The 26,320-nt window shown below is 36.6% G+C and overlaps 1 protein-coding gene across 1 annotated transcript in view; it reads right to left on the bottom strand.

Annotated features, from left to right (window-relative positions):
* The window catches only part of LOC136403400 (dmX-like protein 1), a 120,986-nt gene that overhangs the window by 44,503 nt on the left and 50,163 nt on the right, over positions 1–26,320 (bottom strand). The window contains 7 exon segments of the mRNA XM_066382073.1: positions 801–1,002; positions 2,610–2,695; positions 5,989–6,125; positions 14,624–14,790; positions 24,351–24,464; positions 24,791–25,039; positions 25,844–25,971. Of these exon segments, the coding sequence (XP_066238170.1) occupies positions 801–1,002; positions 2,610–2,695; positions 5,989–6,125; positions 14,624–14,790; positions 24,351–24,464; positions 24,791–25,039; positions 25,844–25,971 (1,083 nt within the window).

The following is a 26,320-nucleotide window of genomic DNA, read 5'->3' as shown; positions in this document are numbered from 1 at the left end:
TCTGCCAATGAAGTGGAAAAGGAGCCAGAGATGATATTAAAATGAAAGGGTGTGGCTGTGACTCAATAAAACTTTATTTACAATGTAGGAGGAGGGGTGAATTTGGCTGCACAGTCTACAGTATGCTGAGCCCTAACCTTGGAACATAAATAGTTATGCATCCTAGAAGACATTTACAAGCAGAGCTTTTCAAAGTGTTGTCTGTAAACACATAGCAGTCCATGAAGTCTGCTACTGATATGCAAAAAGGTAAGAGCTGGTGAAGAAATGTAAGTGAACTACATCATTAAGTCACTGAATACATTGTTCAGTCAACATTTTTTTATACAGTAACAAGTCAATGATGAAGCAAGTACTGTACTGATTTACCTTTTGATGCAAACACTTTATTCTTCACGAACAGCAAACCAATTTGATAACTGGCAATTTTGGATTCCACTGTTTGAGAATGGGAGCCAGTAACCAGCCTGTCTTTTGTTTTTGAAAATAAAGAATAGTGGATCATAGCCATGCCCATTCATTACTACTATGTCTATAACTTCTTTCACTCTACAATGGCACAGTTGAATAGTTGCCGCAAGAATTACAATGCTCCCAAAACCTAAAAAATTTAATTTGCACTTCTTCAGAAATGTTTGCTAACCTCTGGACTACAATATGCATCACACATATATATACATAAGCCTAGAATAACAAATTAAACATAAAAGGACAAATATTTTTTCTTTAAATACTACATGAAAACACTCTTGATCTAGTAAAACTCATACTTAAAAAACAGTGTGCACAGGAAACCTTACTTGAAAGGAGTGTTTGTAGGTTCCAGCAAAGCTTTGTGTCGGAGAATTGCAGGGCCTGCAGATGAACTCTCTTCAGAAGTATGACTTGCGATATAGTTTTGAGGGGGCCCACCATGGATTTCAAGCCGTCGGAGAAGAACTTGCTCCCAACACTGAAGAGTTTTTAGAACTGCATGACAAAGTGGTGAACTAACAGGAAGCTCTAAAACGAGAAAATAAAATTGACCTGCATTTACCTTTTGCAATAAAATGCTATATTCAACTGTAAGAATGAGATATTTGGCAGAGGAGATGTGAAAGAAGTGGGCATAGATATCTAGTGGATTAAAAAGAGGATATCATATATCTATGTAACATTTCAACATAATCAGGTGGCCAAGGACAACAGAAAAAAGTGCAATCTAAGTCAAAATTACATCATAGCGTTACTACCTGTACTTGGAGTAATATATATATTATATATTAATATATATATAATTTATATATATAAATCATGATATATATATATATCATGATTTAAATGACTGCTACATCAATTACTGCTTTTGACTTAAATTTCACATGAAAAAATGTACCTAATTATTATAAAAGTGTGTCTAGGAAAAAAATTATTTTAAACCTTTGTATCAGCCCAATTTCTGTATGGCATATAACTAAGATTTTCTTAGAAAATTAAATAATACAAAAACATTTTTTAAAAAGGTTATATAATACTATGAAACTTAGCACTCTCCAGTTCTACACTTCCATATTCTTGAATCCTGATTCAACTTTCAACTTTTAGCTATTCCTGCTATTTATGTACAAAAATCTAAATGTATTTACACTGTGAATTCTTGATTTTTTTTTTTTTTGCAAAAGAGACAGAGACAAGGAGAAAGACAGACAGAGAGACGGAGAGAGACGGAGAGACAGAGAGGGACAGATAGGGACAGACAGGCAGGAAGGGAGAGAGATGAGAAGCATCCATTCTTTGCTGCGGCTCTTTAGTTGTTCATTGACTGCTTTCTCATGTGTGCCTTGACTGGGGGGCTTCAGTTGAGCTGGTGACCCCCTGCTCAAGCCAGCGACCTTGGGCTTTGAGCCAGTGATCTTTGGGCTCAAGCCCAAACGGATGATATCTATGATCCCGTGCTCAAGCCAGCAACCCCGCACTCAAACTAGTGAGCTCACGCTCAAGCCGGTGACCTCAGGGTTTCAAACCTGGGTCCTCTGCGTCCCAGGTCAATGCTATATCCACAGCACCACCACCTGGTCAGGCTATTGATTTTTCAATTTTAGAAATGATCTTCTGATATACTACTAAAGAATATGAGAATAAACTTCTCTCTCCATCATAACAATTTAATCACATAATAATTTTTTGTTAAATTGGTATTTTAGTTTTTACCTTTATGTATATATTTAAATACGTATCACAGATGAACCACCTGATATACTATCCCACCCCTTTCTTTCCTGCACAGCCTTTTCCTCCCTTGGAGTTAACAATTACTAAGTTTTTGGATTTACTTAAGTTTTTTTATGTGACTACCACTATTAAATCTCTTAATCTTTTGGCTATAGCTAAATATACAGTCTCAATACAGTGAATCATATAAGGTTCAAATCTGCTGCCATCTTGGATGCTGTCCCCCTAAGAGAACCTAATAATATGACAGACATATTTATAGACAGTTGATTTCGTTAACAGAAATCTATCTTCTACAATAGAAAGTTATTAAACTTTTTCTCCACTATTTGGAAAAAAACACGAAATAGTAAATCAAAAGCATTTACAATATTAATTCATGTTAAGATATTTATTACCTGCAAGATCATGACCTGCAAAGGGATAGAAAGTCTTCAAATTGTTGAGCACCAATTGCACCATTGCCAAGCGCATCAATGACCAACTACAAATGAAGCAACAGTAGATCTGTTAAATATTTATTCAGGGATTTAGAAGAACACACTACTCTCTGACCCATACATTGCACCACTAGTAATTTACCCTGAAGATATACTTCCACAAAATATGTATAAAAAATATGTATGCAGTTACTTATGTCTGCATTATCTATAACAGCAAAAGATGAGAAACAACCAAATTATCTATCAAGAGGATACTCTTTCAATAACTACAGTTTGAACCATGGAATATTAGGGTAGCCAGTTTTAAAGAATGAAGAAGGTTCTCTAAGTGTCAATATGTGTGAACTCCAGTATGTATTGATAAATAAAAAGTTATAGAACACTATATCCAGTATGTGCCCTGCAGGGGCAATATAAGATTACACACACACACACACACACACACACACACATACACACACACACATTTATTTTGCAAACAGAAGGATAAACCAGAACCTAACAACTAATAACAGTGGGTACCTGTGCAGGGTGTAAAGAGAAATTGGCTGGAAGAGAGAAACGTAAGACTTCTGATTTTATGTTTATACAGTTTTGCACTTTTATTTTAGATTTTGTTTATTCATTTTTAGAGAGAGAGAGAGAGAGAGAAGATAGAGGAGCAGAAAGCATCAACTCCCAACCTTGTCCAGGCAAGCCCAGGGTGCCAAACCGGCAACCTCAGTGTTCCAGGTCGACGCTTTATCTACTGCGCCACCACAGGTCAGGCTGTGTTTTTACTTTAAAACAGTATTTCAGCTTCTATTTTATTCCAAATGACACATTTCTTTTTTCTTCTTTTTTTTTTTTAATTAATTTTAATGGGGTGACACTGATAAATCAGGGTACATATGTTCAGAGAAAACATCTCTAAGGTGACACATTTCTTGAGAACTGGTTTTGTATTCCTTTAAACTGCAGTAATATTCACATATCATAAAGTTTATTATCTTAACTATTTTCAAGAGTGCAGTTCGGTGGCGTTAAGTATTATACATATTGTTGCACCAACAATCACCACCACCTATTTCCAAAATTCTTTTCACCTTGCAAAACTGAAACTCTATACCTATTCAGCAATAATTCCCCATTCCCACCTTTTACTAGACTCTGCAACCACCATTCCACTTTCTATGAATATGATTACTCTAGGTATCTCATATAAGTAGAATTATACAATTTTTGTCTTTTTGTGACTGCTTTATTTTATTTAGCATAATAAACTTAAGGTACATCCATGTAGCATGCATCAAAATTTCTATACTTTTATTTTTTTATTTTTATTTTTTTTTGTATTTTTCTGAAGCTGGAAACAGTCAGACAGACTCCCACATGGGCCGACCGGGACCCACCCGGCACGCCCACCAGGGGGTGACGCTCTGCCCATCCGGGGCATCGCTCTGTCGCGACCAGAGCCACTCCAGCGCCCGGGGCAGAGGCCATAGAGCCATCCCCAGCGCCCAGGCCATCTTTTGCTCCAATGGAGCCTCGGCTGCGGGAGGGGAAGAGAGAGACATAGAGGAAGGAGAGGGGGAGGGGTGGAGAAGCAGACAGGCGCCTCTCCTGTGTGCCCTGGCCGGGAATCGAATCCGGGACTTCCGCATGCCAGGCCGACGCTCTACCACTGAGCCAACCGGCCAGGGCCAAAATTTCTATACTTTTAAAGGTTGAATACTCCACTTTATGTATATATCACATTTTGTTAGGCATTTATCTGATGACAGATGTTCAGGTTGCTTCCACCCACTGGCTATTATGAATAACGTTGTTATGAACACTGGTGTACAAATACCTATTCGATGCCCTTTGTATTCTTTGGATATATACCAGAAGTCAAATTGCTGGATAATATGGTAATGTTATTTTTAACTTTTGAGAACTTGTCATGCTGTTTTCCACGGTGGCTGCACCATTTTACATTCCCACCAACACTGCACAGAGTTCCTTCAAATCTTTGCCAACATGTTACTTACTTACTTAATTAGTTAATTAATTTATAATAGTAGCCATCTTAATGGGTATGAGATAATCTATCATTGTGGTTTTGATTTGCATTTCCCTATTGATTAGCAATAGCATTTTTTTTAGGTGTTTAATACAAGAACACTTCATTGGTCATCTGTATCAATTCTGTGGAAAAATGTCTATTGAAAACATTTGCTGATTCTTAATTAAGTTATTTGAGTTCTTTTGTTGTTGAATTAGATTTGACTTTTGAGCCATGTAAATATTTTATATATTCAAATAAAAAAAATACACCTCTAAATAGAAACCTCATAATAATTTTCTTTTCAATAAAGAAGCACATTATTTTCTTTAACATACTTGTTTCTTTTGGAAAATTTATATACTTCTATCAGACCACTAGCAGACCATGTCTTAATATTTTTGTTTTATCTCAGATATACTTTCTAATAAAATATTAATAAAAACAAGATAACAAATATACTATACTCCTACATGTGAGGATAATGCTCACGTGATGGGGAGTGTTTTGAACATTTATGATTTTTATCATATGTGAAAGTCATTTATAATTTTATTTTCTTTTGAAAGTCATTTTTAAAATAGTAAATCAATGACATCTTAGAGTACTAGTGTTCTACTGAAAAGACGTTAGATTTTCTAGGCTAAAACAGTGGGGTTTATAATAGGAGCAAAGCGCAAAGGATAATTTGATAGCAATATTTGTGAGTACTGATAAAAGGTATGTTTTAATATTCATGGAAAATAAAAAATTAACTATGGGCCCTGCCAGTTGGCTCAGTAGTAGAGAGTAAGCCTGTGTGTGAAGTCCTAAGTTCGATTCCCGAAAAGGGCACAAAGGAGAAGCGCCCATCTGCTTCTCCACCCCTCCCTCTCTCCTTCCTCTCTGTCTCTCTCTTCCCCTCCCGCAGCCAAGGCTCCACTGGAGCAAAGTTGGCATGGGCACTGAGGATGGCTCCATGGCCTCCACCTCAGGTGCTAGAATGGCTCCGGTTATAACAGAGCAACACCTCAGATGGGCAGAGCATTGCCCCCTGGTGGGCATGCCGGGTGGATCCCAGTCGGGCACATGTGGGAGTCTGTCTCTCTGCCTCCCTGCTTCTCACTTCAGAAAATAAATAAATAAATAAATAAATAAATAAATAAATAAAATTAACTATGGAATTATTGTTAAGGAAAGAAATTTACCAATTTAAACTAAAAAAGTCTGAGTTATAATGTGAAATTATAACCATTAATTTCACAGGTATGTCAAAATTATTATATAAAACACACTTTTTTAAAAAGCTTAAAATTAAGTATTCCATACCTGTATGAATTTGAATTAGAATGCTCTTGGAGATGGAAATCTGAAGCTAAAACATCATCATCATCATCATCGTCATCACTATCCAGACTCTCCTCTGAATCATATTCTCCTTTACTTAGAGAAGGGGGTAGAAAAGGCTAAAATGAAAGTTACAGAATTTAACATCCAACTATCTGATTTAATACATTTATTACATATTCCAGTATTAGTAATCTATTCCATTTTCATATACTTCATTATAAGAAATAAAACTAGCATTTTGCTGTTTCATTTTGGACATTTATGCCTTTCACATCACTTTACACAAACTCCTTATTTATTCATCCATTCAACAATAAATTTACCAAGTATCTACTATGTATTAAAAAGGCATATTTGAAATAAAAAATTTTAAGACATATATACTGCTCACAAAAATTAGGGGATATGTTATTGTTTCATATTCATTTTGAAACATTTCCCTAACTCTTGTGAGCAGTGTATATAGACATTGCTTTCACAAAGCTTATGCTTTAATGGAAAAAATAGGCAAATAAGAGAAACCTAAGTAAAAATTGCATTTAGTAGTGCTATAAAAAAGAAGACAGAGTTGCGATAGAGAGCATTAACAAAAATTGAGATATGTTGACCATAAAAAGGCCTCTTTGAGAAATGGCAGTTAAGTGAGACCCAAAGGACAGAAGAAATAGGAAAGAAACAGACAATAACAAAAGGGAAGAAAATCATTTTAGGCAGTGGAAATAGTACGCAGAAAGGCTTTAATATTGGGAAGAGTTTGGTATAAAAAAAGTAACAGGTAAGTGTTGGGATAAAGCTGGAAGGAGAATGGAAGATGACAGATCAGGTAAAGTGTTTACAGGTTGCAGTATAGAGTGCGAATACCACCAATGAGTCTGAAGTGGAGGACAGGTATTGAGAGTTACATCTTAAGAATACTACTATCGGCCCTGGCCAGTTGGCTCAGTGGTAGAGCGTCGGCCTGGTGTGCAGGAGTCCCAGGTTTGATCCCGGCCAGGGCACACAGGAGAAGCGCCCATTTGCTTCTCCACCCCTCCCCCTCTCCTTCCTCTCTGTCTCTCTCTTCCCCTCCCGCAGCCAAGGCTCCATTGGAGCAAAGTTGGCCCGGGCACTGAGGATGGCTCTATGGCCTCTGCCTCAGGCGCTAGAATGGCTCTGGTTGCAACAGAGCGACGCCCCAGATGGGCGGAGCGTTGCCTACTAGTGGACGTGCTGGGTGGATCCCGGTCGGGCACATGCGGGAGTCTGTCTGACTGCCTCCCCGTTTCTGGCTACAAAAAATACAAAAAAAAAAAAAAGAATACTACTATCACCATTCACTTATGAGAGAAAAGTCAAATGGCAAGAGTAGAAATGGAGATATCAGTAAAGTGGAAGATTTGCCAGCCTACAAATATGTGTTAGAGATGAGGATGAAGAGAAGTAACAGCTTTACAGTATATTTTGGGGAAGGCACTAACAGGTTTGCTGATAAATCTGGAGAGCAAGGGAAACAGAGGAAAAAGTTAATTTCTGGGTTTCTGGTTTGAGCAACTATAAGGATAAAGATGCCATTTACTAAAACAAGAGGACTTCAGGTGTAAGAGGGGAGGTATTGGGAAAATAAATACCAAAATCTAAATCTTGAAGATCAAGATTCATAGGTCAGGTAAAAAAAGGATGAAGAGACTATGAAGGAATAAATAGTGAGTTTAGGGAAAAAACTTACAAGAGACTGGGATCAGAAAACAAGAGTTTAAGTATTTCAAAAAAGAAGGAAATGGTCACGTGTGTTGAATATTGCTAAGAGATCAAATAAGATGATGATCAAGAAGTTGTAGTTATATTTGACAAGATGGGTATGCCAAGTGAATCTCAACAACAGCAGTTACAGCAGGGTAGTTGTGTCAGATGTCATACAATAGGTAATTATGAAGGGGATCTAAGGTAATAAAAAGAAAATGGTTCTACTTCCTGTGGTTTTAATTACCTGTGATCAACTGCAGTTTGAAAATATCAAATGAAAAATTCCAGGAAAAACCCCCAATTCCTTGGCCCTGGCCAGCTGGCTCAGCGTTAGGGCAGCAGCCCAGGTTCATTTTCGGTCAGGGCACACAGGAGAAGAGACCATCTGCTTCTCCACCTCTATGCTCCCCTTCCCTCTTTTCTTCCTGCAGCCATGGTTCGAATAAGCAAGTTGGCCCCGGGCACTGAGGATGGTTCCATGGCCTTGCCTGAGCTGCTAAAATAGCTTGGTTGCTGAGCCAAAGCAGCCTCCTGAAATGGGCTGAACATAAGCCCCAGATGGGGTTTGCTGGGTAGATCCATGTCGGGGTGCATGTGGGAGTCTATCTCTCTGCCTCCCTGCCTCTTACTTGATTAAAAAAATAAAAAATTACCTAAGTTTTAAAACACATGCTGTTCTGAGTAGAGTGATGAAATCTTGCATGGTCTGCTCTGTCCTACCCAGGACATGTATCAGCTCTTTGTCCAGTGTGTCCATGCTGTAAATGCTGCCTGCCCATTAGTCACTTAGTAGCCATTTTGGTTATCAGATAGACAGCTGTGGTAGTATAGTGCTTATGCTCAAGTAACCCTATAGTAAGTAGCCTAACACTATGGCACAAGGCCTAAGTCATGCATTTCACTTCATCTCATCTCATAACATAAGCATTCTATCATCTCACATCATCACAAGAAGGATGAGTAAAGTACAATTAGATATTTCGAGAGAGAGGGATACCACATTCATATAACTATTGCATTTTATTGTCATAATTTCCCAATTTATTATTGGTAACTGTTAATCTCCTACAGTGCCTACTTTATAAACTTTATCACAGGTATGTATATATAGGAAAATACATAGTATATAGAACTGTTCCTTGAACAATACGGGTTTGAGCTGTGCAGGTTCATTTGCACATGGATTTTTAGTAGATCCACATAGTTCATCTCGTGTTGTTCAAGGGTCAACTGTATTTTCAATCCATGGTTGGGAGCCTGCATGTGCAGCAAGCCTACTACAGTTAGTTAAGCGTGAATTTTCAACTGTGTATGTTGTCGGGATGGGGAAAGTGTGGTATGCTCTCTGGATTCAGCCATCTCCTAGGGTCTTGAAACATATCCCCCACAGAAAAGGGGGACCATTGCATACAGTTTTGAAAAGTTGAGTAAGAACAGAAAGTAGAAAAATTGGATTATAGCTAGAAAATTTGGGGGAGGTCAAAAAAGGATCTGTAATGGGAGATGGGAGAACACATTTCTGTCCTAATGGAAGAGCCAATAGAGAAGAACAAAGCATAGAGAAAAAAAAAGCAAGAATGGGATTCAGAATAGAACTAAATAATACTAATAGTCTTTGATAGCAAGGACTCTTCATAACAACAGGAGGAAAAAATAAGATAAAGAAAAAAGATTGAATAAGGAAATATAGTTTCATGATAAGATAAAAATTTTGTCTGATTCTATTTTTTTAATGACAAGAAATAAGGTCATCAGTTAAGAGTGAGGAGGGAAGAGATGTGGGAAGTTTGAAAAGTTATAAAATCTTGGATCTAGGGAAGCCTAATAAAGAAACACAGAAGGATGGCTAGAATTTCTGGGATAGCTGAGTGAGGAGGTTGGTAAGTTTTCTTCCCAAAAAGCAATAACAAAACTGCACAAAATTGTAAAAAAAAAAAATCATTTAAAGCTATTAGATATTAACCAAATGCATATAACACATAAAATGATATTCAAGAAAATCTATGGCCCTGGTCAGTTGGTTCAGTGGTAGAGAGTTGGCCCGGTGTGTGGAAGTCCCAGGTTCGATTCCCAGTCAAGGCACATAGGAGAAGCACCCATCTGCTTCTCCACCCTTCCCCCTCTATCTTCTATCTCTCTTTTCCTCTCCTGCAGCCAAGGCTTCACTGGCCCGGGCACTGGGGATGGCTCCACAGCCTTTGCCTTAGGCGCTAGAATGGCTCCAGCTGAAATGGAGCAATGTCCCAGATGGGTAGAGCATTACCCCCTGGTGGGGATGCTGGGTGGATCCAGGTCGGGTGCATGTGGGAGTCTGTCTGACTGCCTCCCCATTCTAACTTCAGAAAAATACAAAAAATGCCTGACGAGGCAGTGGTGCAGTGGATAGAGCGTTGGACTGGGATGCAGAGGACCCAGGTTTGAGACCCTGAGGTTGCCAGCTTGAGCACGGGCTCATCTGGTTTGAGCAAAGCTCACCAGCTTGAACCCAAGGTCGCTGGCTTGAGCAAGGGGTTACTCGGTCTGCTGAGGGCCTGCGTTCAAGGCACACATGAGAAAGCAATCAATGAACAACTAAGGTGTTGCAACGAAAAACTAATGATTGATACTTCTCATCTCTCTCCATTCCAGTGTGTCTGTCCCTATCTATTCTCTCCCTCTCTCTGTCTCTGGGAAAAAAAAAAAAAAAGGAAAATAAATAAATAAATAAAAGAAAATCTACTGAATCTCTGGTAAAAGAATAAGAACCTGGCATTTTGACCAGGGACTAACCTTATACCTACCCCTGCCATTCTGTGGTGCCTTTGTTCTAAAGGGCCAGAAAGGCAGTCTGTGAGGACTAAGAACTCTGCTTCTTGGCTAGAGGGGGCTGACTTTAATAAAAAATTCCATGCCCAGGGGCACTGTGAGAAACAACAGATATCTTAGTAGTAAACAATTAGGGAAGGCTAACATCTCAACTGTCCTGAGGCTGTGATATAGACCAGAGTAAGAACAGACCAATTAGAAATTTAACAGGAAGATCCAGGAAAAAGAAGACCTTGCTAATCATGAATCCTATATCCAAGCAAATCTATGCTTCAAAAAATGAAAATAAAATAAAGATATTCCCATATAAATAAAGTACTTAGTAAACATCTGTTCAACAAATAAATGACTATGCAAAAGGTAATGAGTACAGGAGAAATACAAATGCCCTTCTTTACACTGAAACATATAATATGTAAGAAAAATAAGTCACTGCTAAACAGGCCAGAAAGATGAGTGTGAAGAGAAAATAGTGTAAATTAATACAAGGAAGTGAGGAGAGCACCCATCCAGAAGCCGAGGATGTGAGGAGTTTGGCTGATTACAGGAGAAGAAGATATATACAGGCAGTTCTTATAGTGCAGGAATGTAAAAATAACCATGCAACCTAAAGCCATGCAAAGCAATTTAATAATCAATGGAAAACTACAGATGTTGGGTGATTGTTAAAAAATATTTGTCAAAACACAAGAAACTCTTATGGTCAGCTAGGGATATTAAAAAATAGTAAAAATCATAATTATTTTGTATACTCTAATTAAAGAATTAGAAACATTGAAAATTAAAGTGTTCTTATTTTTTTGTAAAAAATTTATCAAGTACTTTCAATAGTGCTTTTGCCTTTTATCTGTATAATTTAGGATAAAAAGCAAGCATCTTTTCTAATTCTTAGCAAACTATCATACCCCTAATCTAAGTCTGTATCAATCAGCTTCTAACATTTTATGGTCTGTGCTTTCAGTGTTGTGAAATATTACCCAGAGTTCCGCTAAATGGAAGTTTTGGTTTGTTTTTGCCAATTTCACTCTTTCTGGAACATCTTCATACTTTTGTCACACTTTCCTCATATAGGTTGATAAGCTGGTATTCCCTAGATTTCCCTGGCTGTACACCTACAGTCTCTTAAATGACTGCAATGTCAATAATTGCAAAGTTAGCTAATTTTTCTATAACTTTATATTTAATTTGAATTTCACTTCCAGTACTATCACTTTTCAATTTTTTGGTTATACTTTTATCAATGTTAGCCAATTTCCTCTTCTAATTATCCAATTTTATAAAATGTCACTTGGGTTTATCATGGGAGACAAGGACGCAGGACACTATCTCTTTTTCTGTGTATGAATAACAGATACTAAATGAATAATCACCAATAGATTTTGAAAGAACTGCTGTGATCATGAGGTGCAGCAGTTATTTCCATTGTAATTTGTATACTGAAAAGTTAGCAGGGAATTTGGAGTTGATGCAATTACTTACACTTACTGTACTGTGTTAACTTAAACCTGAACCATGTTGTTGAGGGATTAATGTTATTTAATTAAATAGTGGTAAATGAAATTTGTATATATCAGAATAATGCAGTACTGCAGGAATGAGAATATGATGGCATTTTAACTTCTAACAATCTTGTTTCCTTAATTACTACCAAGTATACTGATATTAAAGTATTAACCAATTAATCTTTTCACTTTAACAAGACCTTTGTTTTAGCCTGACCAGGTGGTGGCGCAGTGGATAGAGTGTCAGACTGGGATGCAGAGGACCCAGGTTTGAAACCCCGAGGTTGCCAGCTTGAACCCAAGGTCATCGGCTTGAGCAAGGGGTCACTCAATCTGCTATAGCCCCCTAGTCAAGGCACATATGAGAAAGCAATCAATAAACAACTAAAGTGCTGCAATGAAGAATTGATGCTTCTCTTTTATTTTTTTATTAATTTCAGTAAGCGAGAGAGAGAGAGACAGGAACACTGACCTGTTCCTGTATGTGCCCTGACCAGGGATCAAACCACAACCTTGGTGCTGTGGAACGACACTTTAACCAACCAAGCTATCTGGCCAGGGCAAAAATTGAGGCTTCTCATCCCTCTTCCTTCCCATCTGTCCCTATCTGTCTCTGTCACCAAAAAAAAAGAAAAAAAAAAAAAAAAAGACCTTTGTTTTATTTAAAATGCAAAAATCATAATTTATCAAACAACTGTCTTAAAAACTGGCTGGAAATATAGCCAAAATATAAGGTCTACCAGAAAGTTCTGTCCATTTTTGGAATAAAACAAAATACAAATTTTTCTTACCGTCAATAAACTTTATTAAATAATATAATTGCCATTATTATTAATGATTTCTTGCCAGCGTGAGGGCAATTTGTATATCCCATTTTTGAAAAATGTTTTATCTTTTTTGTTTTTATAAATAAATTTTTATTTTAATGGGGTGACATCAATAAATCAGGGTACATATATTCAAAGAAAACATGTCCAGGTTATCTTGTCATTCAGTTCTTTTGCATACTCATCACCCAAAGAGAGATTGTCCTCCGTCACCTTCTATCTAGTTTTCTTTGTACCCCCCCCCCGCCTCCCCCTCTCCCTCCCTCCCTCCCCCTGCCCCCCCCCCCCCCCCCCCCGTAACCACCACACTCTTGTCCATGTCTCTTAGTCTTGTTTTTATGTCCCACCAATGTATGGAATCCTGCAGTTCTTGTTTTTTTCTGATTTACTAATTTCACTCCGTATAATGTTATCAAGATCCCACCATTTTGTTGTAAGTGATCCAATGTCATCATTTCTTATGGCTGAATAGTATACCATGGTGTATATGTGCCACATCTTCTTTATCTAGTCTTCTATTTTTTTTTTACAGTGATTAAAGCCTTTAAGCAAACTCTTGGCCAATACAGCAAGAATCCATAAAAGAGTAGTGTCCTTAACATGTTCACCAACTCCAAGTTGGCCCCAACACCATGCCAAATCCCTGCAAATGCAACCCAACCCCAGTTCAGTCTGTTAGGAGCTGTCACAAGAAGCAGGAGTCCAGGAAAAGTCCACATCCAGGAAAAGTCCGCATGGCACTGGAATTGTTGTCACAATTCTATACTGTACAGTTCACGTCCAAGTCCCAATGACGGCTGCTTCTAGCTGGTAATGATTCAGGTAGACTGGAAAAGCCATCTGCAGCATGTGTGGATATGGAGCTTCTGTTCTCCTCTGCCTGGAGAGATGAGACCAGGTTGCTTTTCCCTGGAGCTCTGCGACTGTGGCATGGTAAAGAGAACCTTGGGATACACTAAGCTGGGTGGCAGAGGTAGGTTCATAATAGAAGTTGGCAAAAGGGGAAAAGAGAGCTCTAAATTAGGAGTAGGTCCCAGCCAGTGTCAGTGTGGCTTCTTCAGTGTTCCTTGGTTGAAGAGTCCTCTTAGTTTAGTCCAAAGTTGGTTTTTCCAGATGATAGTTCTTAAAATTAGTTTGTAATCCACTTTGGTTCTGGGAGGTGGAAGTTGGTACGTCCGCCTACTCCAGTGCCATCTTGTCTCTTCTGTTTTATCTTTTGATGCGGAAAATTGAGCCAGTGCTTGTTTGATATCTTCTTCATTTTTGAATTTTTTGCCCTTCAAAAACTTTTGTAAGGATAAAAACAAGTGATAGTCGGAGGGTGCTAAGTCCAGGAAATATGGTGGATGCGACAGACATGCTTCTGTAGCATTTCTTCCTTGTTGAAATTCGTAAAAATTACAGTGGCGTAAATGAACTTTATCAGTAGCCATGGGTACACTATGGCTTCACACATAAGACTAACGTGAATCAACTTTGTTTTAGTTAATTTGCTACATCAGTATGTATACATTAAGTGATAAAAATAGAGAGGCACACATATGCCAAATAAACATGTGCTTACATGTCGAAACTTGTGATAGAAACGGACAGAACTTTCCGGTAGACCTTATATTTTAGGGTATGTTTTGTTAATGTAGCCTGCTAAAAATTTTCTAAACAAGAGTGGAAAATATTTAGAAGCACCAGGAATTACACTTATTTTAAACACTTTTTCAATTAATGGCCTAAATATTAATCTGGATAGCACTTCATTACCTTGGCTATGAAATAGTCCCAGATACTGAGCTCAGGTGGGATGAACTTCTCTTTCACTGCCAGTGACTCCTGGCTTACTGGTGGTGTGGAAGAGGTCAGTGGGGCAGATTCTCTCCCAGACACTTTTAATGGCCTAAATCGTTTGTTCTGCTTCTCTCCTTCTTCCACTAGTGAAGAAACCAGTAAAAACAAAGTATTATTAAATAAGTACTATTTTCACTGAATAAAATCTAAGGCTAACTACAAATAAATACACACAAAAAACAGATTATTATGACAGCAAGGTAAGAAAATAGGTACAGGAAGTGAGACAAGAATTACCTTGATTTTATCTCACTCTCTGGATGTTGACTATGGATCATAATGTAGGTAATAGGATATAACATTTACTTATAAATGAGCCCGTAATTTAGCTAAGACCACGGTAGGAAATTATCTACATTGTTCTAGTCTGTTTAAGAATGTCATGGTGAAAAAAAAATACAGAATGTCAATGTGAATTAAAGGCAGCAACTGACTTAAGAGACTCTTTAGTAAACATTATCCACTTATCCACGTATAAAACTACATTTTCACTGAAAATATGTAAAGAAGTTAAACACATGACTACTTAAACTGATTCAGACTTTCAGAAATGGTTTGAAAGTAAAATTTTCTAGTCGATAGACTAACAAAAAGGTAGAAAATATAATTTTCTTGTTTTAACTTTTAAACATTTAACAGTATTCCTTTAGCATCTTACTTTAGAATATTAAAAGCATTGGCATAGACAAGTTACACAAATATTTAATCAACACTAGGTCATCGGATACAAATCACCACTAGAATCAAGATCTCCTAGACATAGGCATGATCTGATAGGCAAACAACTCCACATTAAGGCACATCAATATTCTCCTTCAATGGTTCCACAGAGAATTTACTTACCTCCCAAATAAATGCAATAATTGTGCTGTAATAAATTTTGTTTTACTGTTTGAAGCTACTCAGCTTGCATAAACAGCATGCTCATGCATTATACCAAGCTGCAGCCAAGCTGAGTTTAACAGAATAATCTAGTTATTTCAGAAAAAGAAAATTAAGTTGAATAAAATTAGTATTCTAAGAGATTGCTAAAAAATGGTATGATGATTACATAATCTTTCAAAAAACTTTAAAAGGAACCAACAAATTAAATGTGTAATTATTTTTCTGTTCCTATTAGTAATTGATAATCAACAATCATATTTTCAATATGCTTGTTACATATGTTTACATATGTTCTAAAACTTAAAGTGGTTTTTCCAAAGTCTCATTGAGTAAAATATTCAGAATATAAAGTTCTTTTTTTTACCTTTCAAATAATTAATGCTTATGGTTTGAGATATATTTTTCATTTGACTTTAACATTACTATTTTGCCTTTGTGTTTAGATTATTAGAAGGCTTCATAAAAATTTAGAGGATCTCTGGAAAATAAAATTTGCAAACTGCTAAATTAATGAATTTTGTCAAGATTGCTATGTTAAAAAATATAGAACTTTTAAAGCAAAACTAAGAGAGTTTTTAAAGTGAGAAAACATTGGAAAGTAGTCTGTGAACCCAGACACATGACATGAAAATACAAGATTAACAACACTTGGGGGAAATATTTAAATTATAAACTCAATGCCAGAAGTAAAAAACTATTTATCATAACACTACTGATAAACAAGGACAGTAGGGGAAGACTGGCAAAGAGGTACACAGTACTGAATGTTATATTAGTTGACATGCTATGATAAAAAGGACCCAGGTGATGCCTCCCAGCACACAATCTATAACTTGACATTAGGGTAGGTCCTCCCTCTTCTCCCTCAAACTGCTTAAAGACGTAAGATAATTGTATGCTTAAATCACATTGGATTAGAGTGGTCATGAAACTCAGGGGCAGTAAAAGAGATTATTTAGCCATTAGGTCCTCAGTTCTTGTTTTTGAAAATGCTAATAATTAAGTATCAAAAACTTCTGTCCTTCCTTGGGTAAAAACTTACTTCTACTGGTCCATTATTAAGGAGGTAAATGGCTAATTTACTAGTAATAGAAGAAAAAAATAAGTATTAGGAAGAAATGAAGAGGAGCTTTGGATATAGAGCTTATGAATTATAAGTGGCATGAATAGGCAAGAAAATGGGTACAGAAAAACTAAAATATGCATGGGGAAAAGGACAGAATTACGTATTAACATGAATAAAACTATAAATTTCTTAGCTGCTTTGGATTCACAGAATGTACTTTTTTAGAGGGCCTCTAGCCTGACCAGATGGTAGCACAATGGATAAAGTGTTGGGCTGGGATGCAGAGGACCCAGGTTCAAATCCCTAAGGTTGCTGGCTTGTGCACGAGCTCATCTGGCTTGAACATGGGCTCACGAGCTTGAGCACGGGGTCGCTAGCTTGAGTGTGGGATGTTGGCTTGAGCCCAAAATTCACTGGCTTGGAACCCAATGTTGTTGGCTTGAGCAAGGGGTCACTCGCTCTGCTATAGCTCCCTGGTCAAGGCACATATGAGAAAGCAATCAGTGAACTAAGGTGCCGCAACAAAGAACTGATGCTTCTTATTTCTCTCCTTTCCCTATATCTCCTTTCCCTTTATCTCTGTCTGTCCCTATCTGTCTTTCTCTCTGTCTCTCTTTCCCTGTGTCACCAAAAAAAAAAAAAAAAAAAAAAAAAAGTGGGTTTTTATATCAAGATTGTGGACTGAGTACGCAAATATACCTTTCTTCCCTTGCAAGAAGCCCTATCCTCATCCCTCCAGTGGTTCTGTAAGAATTATGGAAGTAATACCCAAAAGAATTCAAAACAGAAATAGAGAACAGTTGAGGCTACATATAAAAAATGGGCATGGAAGGTACAAAGATAACATTGTTTTTTATCACTAATAACTTCTGTACTGCTAGATTTGTTACTGCACATTTAGACTGTTTTCATTAAAATTAAAACATAAGAGGAAGGCTAATAAACTAACACATTTTTTGCAGCCTATCATTTTAAATCAGTCACAAAATTAATATTCTGAACCTAAATCTAAATTATAAGTTATAGTTATCTCTTTTAAAAACTGATCCCAAAGTAACCAGCAGAACCATAAGATTCTCTAGTTCTCAATCTAAGGCACCTTTACCTACCGGGCTTTTCATGAGTGTGCCTGAGTACACATAAAGCTTCAGGAAGCATACTGTCCTGGACCTTAAAATTTAGCTCCAAAAAATTTTGGGGGGTGGAGGGGTAGGTAAATAACTGATTATTTAAAATATTTTATTTAAAAAGCAAAAGATATGGAGAAGTTAAAAGCCATATAAGTTTAAGATAAAAGAGACTTCAAATCTGTTTCTTCTTTTCAGCAAGGTAACTCAGTCTAGGTAATCTCTTAAAAAATACACTCATTCTCTTTTATCTTTAGGGGTGTGAAAACTACAAATGTATGTGAACACAAATTTACTATAAAAAATTTCTCAAAATTAGATGTAAAACATGAGTTTTACATGTAAACTTCAAAGATTCCTAAAGAAAAAGATAAAACTAGGAGATTAGTGAATTTAAAGTACTTCTCAATCTTCAAAGAATAAAATTAATGATAAAGGCTGGCAGGTGACATTATCCAGATTTTACAAAGTCTGTTTGACTATCAGATCTTCCTGGGATCATTTTTTCACACAGTACCTTGTACCTGCTTCATTAATATGTATAAAAATGAACTGATGAATATCTTAATAGAAAGTAGTATGATAATTTGTCTTCAAAACACAGAGCAAGGTACTCTCCAAGGTAGTGGTGTTCAAAATGATTTATTGAATTATGAAAAAAAGGCCCTGGCCAGTTGGGTCAGTGGTAGAGCATCAGCTCAGTATGTAAATGTCCTAGGTTAGACTCCTGGCCAGGGCACACAGTTGAAGTGCCTATTTGCTTCACCACCTTTCCCCCTCTTACTTCTCTCTCTCTCTCTTCCCCTACTGCAGTCATGGCTTGACTGGAATGAGTTGGCCCCTGGCGCTGAGGATGGCTCCATGGCTTTCCCCTCAGACACTTAAGAAGAGCTTGGTTGCTGAGCAATGGAGCATCTGCCAGATGGGATGCTCTGCCAGATGGGCAGAGCATCGTGGCATTACCCCCTAGTGGGCTTGCCGGGTGGATCACGGTCTGGGCTCATGTGGGAATCTGTCTATGCCTCCCCTCCTCTCACTGAAAAAAAGAAAAGAAATATGAAAAAAATATTACAACATCTATTTAGATATTTTAATAAGTAGAAGGGGGAAGGAGGAAGAGAAGAAGAGATGGGGGTAAGAAAGGAAGAGGGAAAAGAACAGAAGAACTGTGAAGAAGAAAGGGAGCAGGTGGAGGGAAAGAAAAGGCACAGGGGAAGGAAGAAGGAAAAGGGCAGGGAAAGAGAAAAGGGGAAGGAAGAAGGAAGATGAAGAAAATAAAAATTGTGAATGTTTATTATCTGGATCAACAATGGTACATATTATTTATAAATAAATGTTTTAGGGACGGGGCTATGTAATAAAAAAGCATGGGGATAACTGCCTTAGATGACTACTTTTCAATCATGCTGGCTACAGTATGTGTCTGTCTGTTAAGATTTCAGCTCAAACTCAACAGACTTACTAAACATTTGAATGAAGTACATATGTAAATATAATGAAATATTATTCAGGTGTAAAAAGATAGGAAATCCTTTCACATGTTATAACACAGATGCCCTTTGAGGACATCATGCAAAATGAAAGAAAACAACCACAAAAAGACAAACACCGTAGGACTCCCCTAATGAGGTAGATAAAGTAGTCCAATTCTAAGAAACAGAAGGTAGAATGTGGTTACAAGGGGAGAAGGGGGAAAGGAAAAGGGGAGAAGAGGAAAAGGGGGAGGGGGAATGGGGAAAAGGAGAATAGGGGAAAGGTGAAGGGGGAATAGGAAATGGAGAAAAGGGGAAGGGGAAGGGGAAAAGGAAAGGGAAAAGGAGAAAGGAGAAGGGGGAAAGCAGAAAGGGGAGGAGAAGGGGAGGGAAAAATGTGAATATACTTATCACTATAAGGGGAAGCAGGAAGTGGGAGAGGAAAGGGAAAAGGAGGGCGGAAGAGGAGGGGGAAAGGGGAGAGGAAGTTGTTTAAAGGGTATAAAATTTCACATTTGTAAAATGAAAAACTTCTGGAGATTTGTTTCATAAAAATGTTAATATAATTATCATTATAGAACTGTAAACAAATGGTTAAGATAGTATATTTTATTTGTTTTTGACCACAAAAACTTAAAGAAAATACATTAAAGCTATTTCACAGTAGCACTTAGAACTGCCAGAAATATCAGAAAATGGGGTTGGAGCCTGACCAGGCGGTGGTGCAGTGGATAGAGCGTCGGACTGGGATGCTAAGGACTCAGGTTCGAGACCTCGAGGTCGCCGGCTTGAGCGTGGGCTCATCTGGTTTGAGCAAAAAAAGCTCACCAGCTTGGACCCAAGGTCGCTGGCTCGAGCAAGGGGTTACTCAGTCTGCTGAAGGCCTGTAGTCAAGGCACATATGAGAAAGCAATCAATGAACAACTAAGGTGTCTTGTCGCAACAAAAAACTGATGACTGATGCTTCTCATCTCTCTCCGTTCCTATCTGTCCCTATCTATCCCTCTCTCTCTCTCTCTCTGTCCCTGAAAAAAAAAAAGAAAAAAGAAAATGGGGTTGGACAGAGAGATCACATGCTTAGTCTCAGTAAGGGTGAGGGAGGAGTCTAGGTGAGAGCTGAAATGTTTCATAAAAGAATATTATTATCTGTAAAATTTTACACATGTGCATTTCTTAGTGTTTCTTTATCTTCCATGCTTTTTATACCCTTATTATCTAAGAATCTGCCTTCCTCACCAGAAGTTATGAAATAAATGCTTTTTACACTTTAAAATTTCTATTATATGGTCCCCACTGAAAAGTCTGTCCAAGGACTCTAACCAAAAAATGTATTCCCATTTCCGGTAAAACTAGTTATTTTGCAGTGTAGCAGACAATTAAAAGTGTTTGACACATTAAACTATAGTTTAAATGGTTTAGTTTTATATTTTAAATATGCTGATGTCTTCCCTTTTCTGGTTAAGAAAGGTTGCTACTTTACTAAAGGAATGATAGAAATGATATGTATAATCATTAAATACTGAATACAGAACTTTAATTGTAATTAACTTTAGAGAAAAAGCAAAACATCTGGATTTTCTGATCTGTATTTATTATAATAATCAAATACAAAAAATAACTTTAAAATGTCTAGAACATCATTAGCAGTCTCAGTAAAAAAAGAATGGCATGCTTACCACAAATACTCATTTTATATTTCATTCTCAATGTGGAGACAAAAACATCATTACTGTAAATGTATTAAGGTAAAATATTCATAGTTCTTATAACTGTAATTTTAAGATACAATAAAAATTCTTAAAATGTTTCTATTTGCTATATAATATGCAATGAAAAAGCAAAAGCATGGATTTCTAACTGTTAGCAGAAAAAAAGTAATTTTTTTTGAAAATTTCTATTGCTTAGTTGATTGTCTATTTTCAAAATTAATCATAACAAAATGACTCAGAAACCCATGAACATATATCGGCACTATGGTTTTAATTAATTAGAAAATAAATCCTTCATTAACATATAATGAGTTTACAAAGCACATTAAATTTAATTAAAAAATAAACTATTGATTTACACACATTTAAATGTCTATTAAGAATTCTGACTTGGCCTGACCAGTCGCTGGCACAGCGGATGGAGCATTGGCATGGGACACTGAGGACCCAGGTTTGAAACCCCAAGGTCTCCAGCTTGAGCATGGGATCATAGATATGACCCCATGGTCACTGGCCTGAAGACTAAGGTTGCTGGCTTAAGTCCAAGGTGCCTGGTTTGAGCTCAAGGTTGCTGGCTTCAACAAGGGGTCACTCGCTTGCTATGCTGTAGCCCCCCATCAATGCACACATGAGAACAATCATGAACAACTAAGGTGCCACAACAAAGACTTGATGCTTCTCATCTCTCTCCCTTCCTGTCTTTCTGTCCCCATCTGTCTGTCCCCGACTCTCTCTCTCTCTCTCTCTAAAAAAAAAAAAGAATTCTGACTTGGGTAAGCTAACATCTAATAAAAATCATCTATCATTTTCTTATATTACAAAGATTAAGTCATAATTAAATTATATGTCACTAGGAGAATTAGTACATTGATTATATAATAAAGATGTAGAGAGAAATATAATTTAGCTCAAGAGACCATTTTTTCAAATAAAATTAAAATGAGAATTTATACCAGAACAAGGAAATGTTGAGTTTTAAATTTCTCTCAGTACTAAGTTTATGAAAAGATTTTTTAGGAGTTCCAAGCATGTATTTCATCTTCAATATACAATACTTTGACACTGATTAGGTTGTCAAGAAAATAAAATACTGTAGACTTGTCAGTTTTCCTTTGGCCAAAATTAAATTGTTAAAAACCAAAAAACATACATTAATTTTGGCTGAATTCAGATGAACTTTTCTAAAATAGATTATTGTATAACTTGGTCACCACTGTATACTGAATCTGTATGCAATTAGACTTTTAGAATATTATAATTATGTTTGGCAGTAATTCAAACACACAGGACTGCTTACTACAACCTAAAATTTATCCGACTGCTATGCTGCTTTAGTTGGTAAGCTTTCAGAACAACATAATATTGCCTTCAAAAGCTGAGATTTCAGAACTCTGCCTTATATTGAAAGTCATTCCTACTTGTTTCTTGTCCTGGTTGACTTTCCGTTTTCAGATTTTCTGTCAGTTGTCAGTTGATCTGTTTCACAGGACTGCTGCTTCTAATTACTATTACTGCCTTCACAGTCTACTGTCTTCACCCTCTCTCTTTTTTCCCTGTTTTTCTATTTTATTTCTTTTTCTATCTGCTCCTTCTTAAACTAGATCAGCTTCAGAGCTATTAGGTCTTTGGCTTCACCATTCAGTGAATGTACTCCTATTTTCTGTTTAGTAAACTAGTGAATCATATAACATATAATTCCATGTCTTCTTAAACACTCCTTTAATTATTATTTGTATTCAGAATAGTTTCTGGGTTCTCAAAAAAACAGATGAGCACCACATAACCTATATGTAGCTACAACCAGCCCTACCACTAAGTGAACTATATATATATTTAAAGTATTTTATTATTATTGGGCTACCTCATATGTCAAAAGGTTAAAACATAGATGCAGATAATTTTTGGTCACTTTATTTAGGATTCAAAAAGTGGTGGGATCTAGTTTATGATAGTAGTTATGATGGGCATACTTGAAAGATAATTTATGTAAATTGATATTTCTGTCTAGAAACAATTAATTTGAGTGGTTAAACAAAGAACCTGGACTTCTGAGTTAGGTTCTTTACTATCTGTGCTCAGCAATAGTCGAAACTGAGACTACTGTCTAGTAAGAATGTATTTTTAATTTTTACAGGTATGTGGATATTCCATAGCAAAAACCTACCCTTTTTAACATATTACATTATTAAGATCGGTCTTAATAAATGCTTTTCTCTTAGAACACACTAAAGACAGAGAAAAAATTAACTTAGCAATTTTTATTTAATACTATTTTCAGTAGAGCAATAAATTTTACCTCCTGTTAGACTTTGAAGTTAGTTTTTAAAGACTAACTTCAAAATTAAATTACACTTTAAATATTGGAAAAGATGTTATGAAAAGTCAATATTTTAAAAAAAATTTAAGAGCAAGATTTTACATATGGGCAAATAAGTTACAAAAAGAAAACTTAAAAAAAGGCAGAAAGCATCATGAAGATTCTTTCAGGTCAAGAAATTTTGGTATTTTAATCTTTAAGTAAACACAAACAGTTTCAATGTTAGGAAGTTTAGGAAAGGGTATACAATTGTTTAAAATATTTACTTTCCATGGAACTATAAACACTTAGAAATCCAAAACCCCTAATGGCCAGAATCATAATATGCAAAACATGAAGCAGCTTCATTTAAAATGTTTTTTCCAGTCATTTCAAGCCATACTTTGATTTGTCATGATTAGTGAGGACATTTCTTTATTTCCAAACACTTAAAAATATATTAAAGTCTAAGGGATAAGAAAACATTAAAAGAAAGGATTTAGCCCTGGCCGGTTGGCTCAGTGGTAGAGCGTCGGCCTGGCATGCAGGAGTCCTGGGTTCGATTCCCGGCCAGGGCACACAGGAGAAGCGCCCATCTGCTTCTCCACGCCCCCCCTCCTTCCTCTCTGTCTCTCTCCTGCAGCCAAGGCTCCATTGGAGCAAAGTTGGCCTGGGCGCTGAGGATGGCTCTGTGGCCTCTGCCTCAGGCGCTAGAATGGCTCTGGTTGCAACAGAGCGACACCCCAGATGGGCAGAGCATTGCCCCCTGGTGGGCGTGCCGGGTGGATCCCGGACAGGCGCATGTGGGAGTCTGACTGCCTCCCTGTTTCCAACTTCAGAAAAATACAAAAAAAAAAAAAAAAAAGACTAAAAAAAAGAAAGAATTTAAAAGACTAAAAATGCAGAGATGATTTTTTAAAATGCTAATCATTGTTTTAAATCAAAAATATGGCTTGTTTAAAATAAATTCTTAATTTTCTACAGTAAGTGCCAGACAAAACAAACCTGGCCCACGGTACCCCAACCCCTCCAAAATAACACAAAGCAAGCTGAACTGTAAAAGCCTATTTCTAAAGCTAGTATCTTGCCTGCAAGACTGGGAGGGCTATGAGAACTGATGGTTGAAAGAGCTTTGGAAAAGCCCACACATTCCATGGAGAATACCACTACCTGGCGTGGGCTAGGCATAGCAAAGTGCCTTCCTGCCAAAGAAAGAAGAGAGAATTTGTATTTGGGAATAATAATCAATATATTTCAACAAATGAAAACATCAACAGTAGAAGAGTAAAGAATATTAGATTAGATAGTACTAATCATTGGTACATGAGTATCTTAAAGTTTGAAATTTCACCAGGAACTTCATATTGCATTTTTACCATAAAACTATTTGTTCATGATTTAAGAAAATGGTCTGTATCAAAATCTTTCTGTGACTAAATTAAACTATAATTATATTTGACAAAGTTATTCAGATGAATAAATGAAGGCTCTGTCTTTAAAAGAAAGATAAAACAGATTAAAAACTAACCGAGTAATGCTTTCGAGTGTGTCTGTTCCTCGCTGGCCACATGGGCACCTCCACCAAACACAGCAGACCACATTTTCTCATTCAGAGGATGGGCCACGATCCGAAAGAGTTCATTGCTAGAATGTGTTGCCAAGCCATGGATGAAGAGACTAAGATACACTGCTGTGAGAATCTCACAGAGCAAAATTGTCAGCCCTGACTGGGCTTCTTCACCAGAAGAATTCAAAAGTTGAATTAAAGAAGTTATTCCTAAAACAAACAACAAACACAGATACCACTGACAATAAATTTTAAAAATAAGAAATCAACTATATTTTCTAATTAAAAAAGAACTTTATGTCATCAGCATTAAAATATTTTCTTCTTTAGATTCATAAACTAGTAGAGGTTATTATAATTAATGCATGGATTCTGAGCTATTTGTTCAATTTAGAGAAATACTGAAAATCTGTTACCTGATTCAAACCTGAGATAAAATTTAATTGCCATAACAAATATTTTTCTATTATGACTAAAACAAAATTATAAAAAGTGATATAATGCCTGACCAAGTGGTGGCACAGTGGATAGGGCGTCGGACTGGGATGCAGAGAAACTAGATTCAAAACCCCGAGGTCGCCAGTATGAGTACAGGTTCATCCGGCTTGAGCATGGGGTCCCTGGCTTGAGCATGAGATCATAGTCATGACCCTATAGTAGTCCCCCCTGCTCAAGGCACATATGAGAAAGCAATCAATGAACAACTAAGGTGTCACAATGAAGAATTGATGCTTCTCATCTCTCTTCTTTCCCGACTATCTGTCTCTTTCTCTGTCTCAGTCCAAAAAAAAAGTGGTATAACAAAACATTTGAGTTATTTTAATATAATGATAAAGGAAATATTAAAGTTAAGTTACTGCATAACTTGTAATGAGTGGTGAGTACTGACCTGGTATTAGTTTTAACAACATTTAACAATGATTATCACATAGCAACACCCAACCAAACCTACTTTTTCCTCATCTTATTAAATTCAAGCTAAGAAGAACTCATACACATATAAATTATTTATACCTGGCCACTGAGCTGGTGATGTATTGGGAGTAACTGCTTCATCTAGGCTTCCTGTTTTCAAAGAATGTCGATGGGGAAGCAGGACTGTCTGATACACCATTCCAGTAAACTGATTTGTTTGAAATGAACTAAAAAAAGAAAACATTTAAATAATAATCTACAATGACCTACAATAATAACAACAATATAATACAATAATATACAGTGATCTAAAATGAATTTAACATATAATATTCTACATTTTAAATATAACTTCTAGGGTACCTTAAATACAAATTTTTGTTTATACTGCCATATTACATCTACATTATAGTCTAGTGATATAGTAAAACAGTGTTCTTTAATTATAAATATATAAATTTTCTAAATTAAAACACGTGATAAGTTTTCAGGATATTTATTTAGTGAAAGGCACAGAATATGTGCAAGTGAGAAAACTGAATTACTATTGGCCATAAGTAGCAAGCTTATATATCA

The sequence above is a fragment of the Saccopteryx leptura genome, chromosome 4 (genome assembly GCF_036850995.1).
Source record: "Saccopteryx leptura isolate mSacLep1 chromosome 4, mSacLep1_pri_phased_curated, whole genome shotgun sequence".
Taxonomy (NCBI): domain Eukaryota; kingdom Metazoa; phylum Chordata; class Mammalia; order Chiroptera; family Emballonuridae; genus Saccopteryx; species Saccopteryx leptura.
Note: the sequence above shows the minus strand (reverse complement) of the source record. Positions and strands in the feature narration are given on the sequence as shown.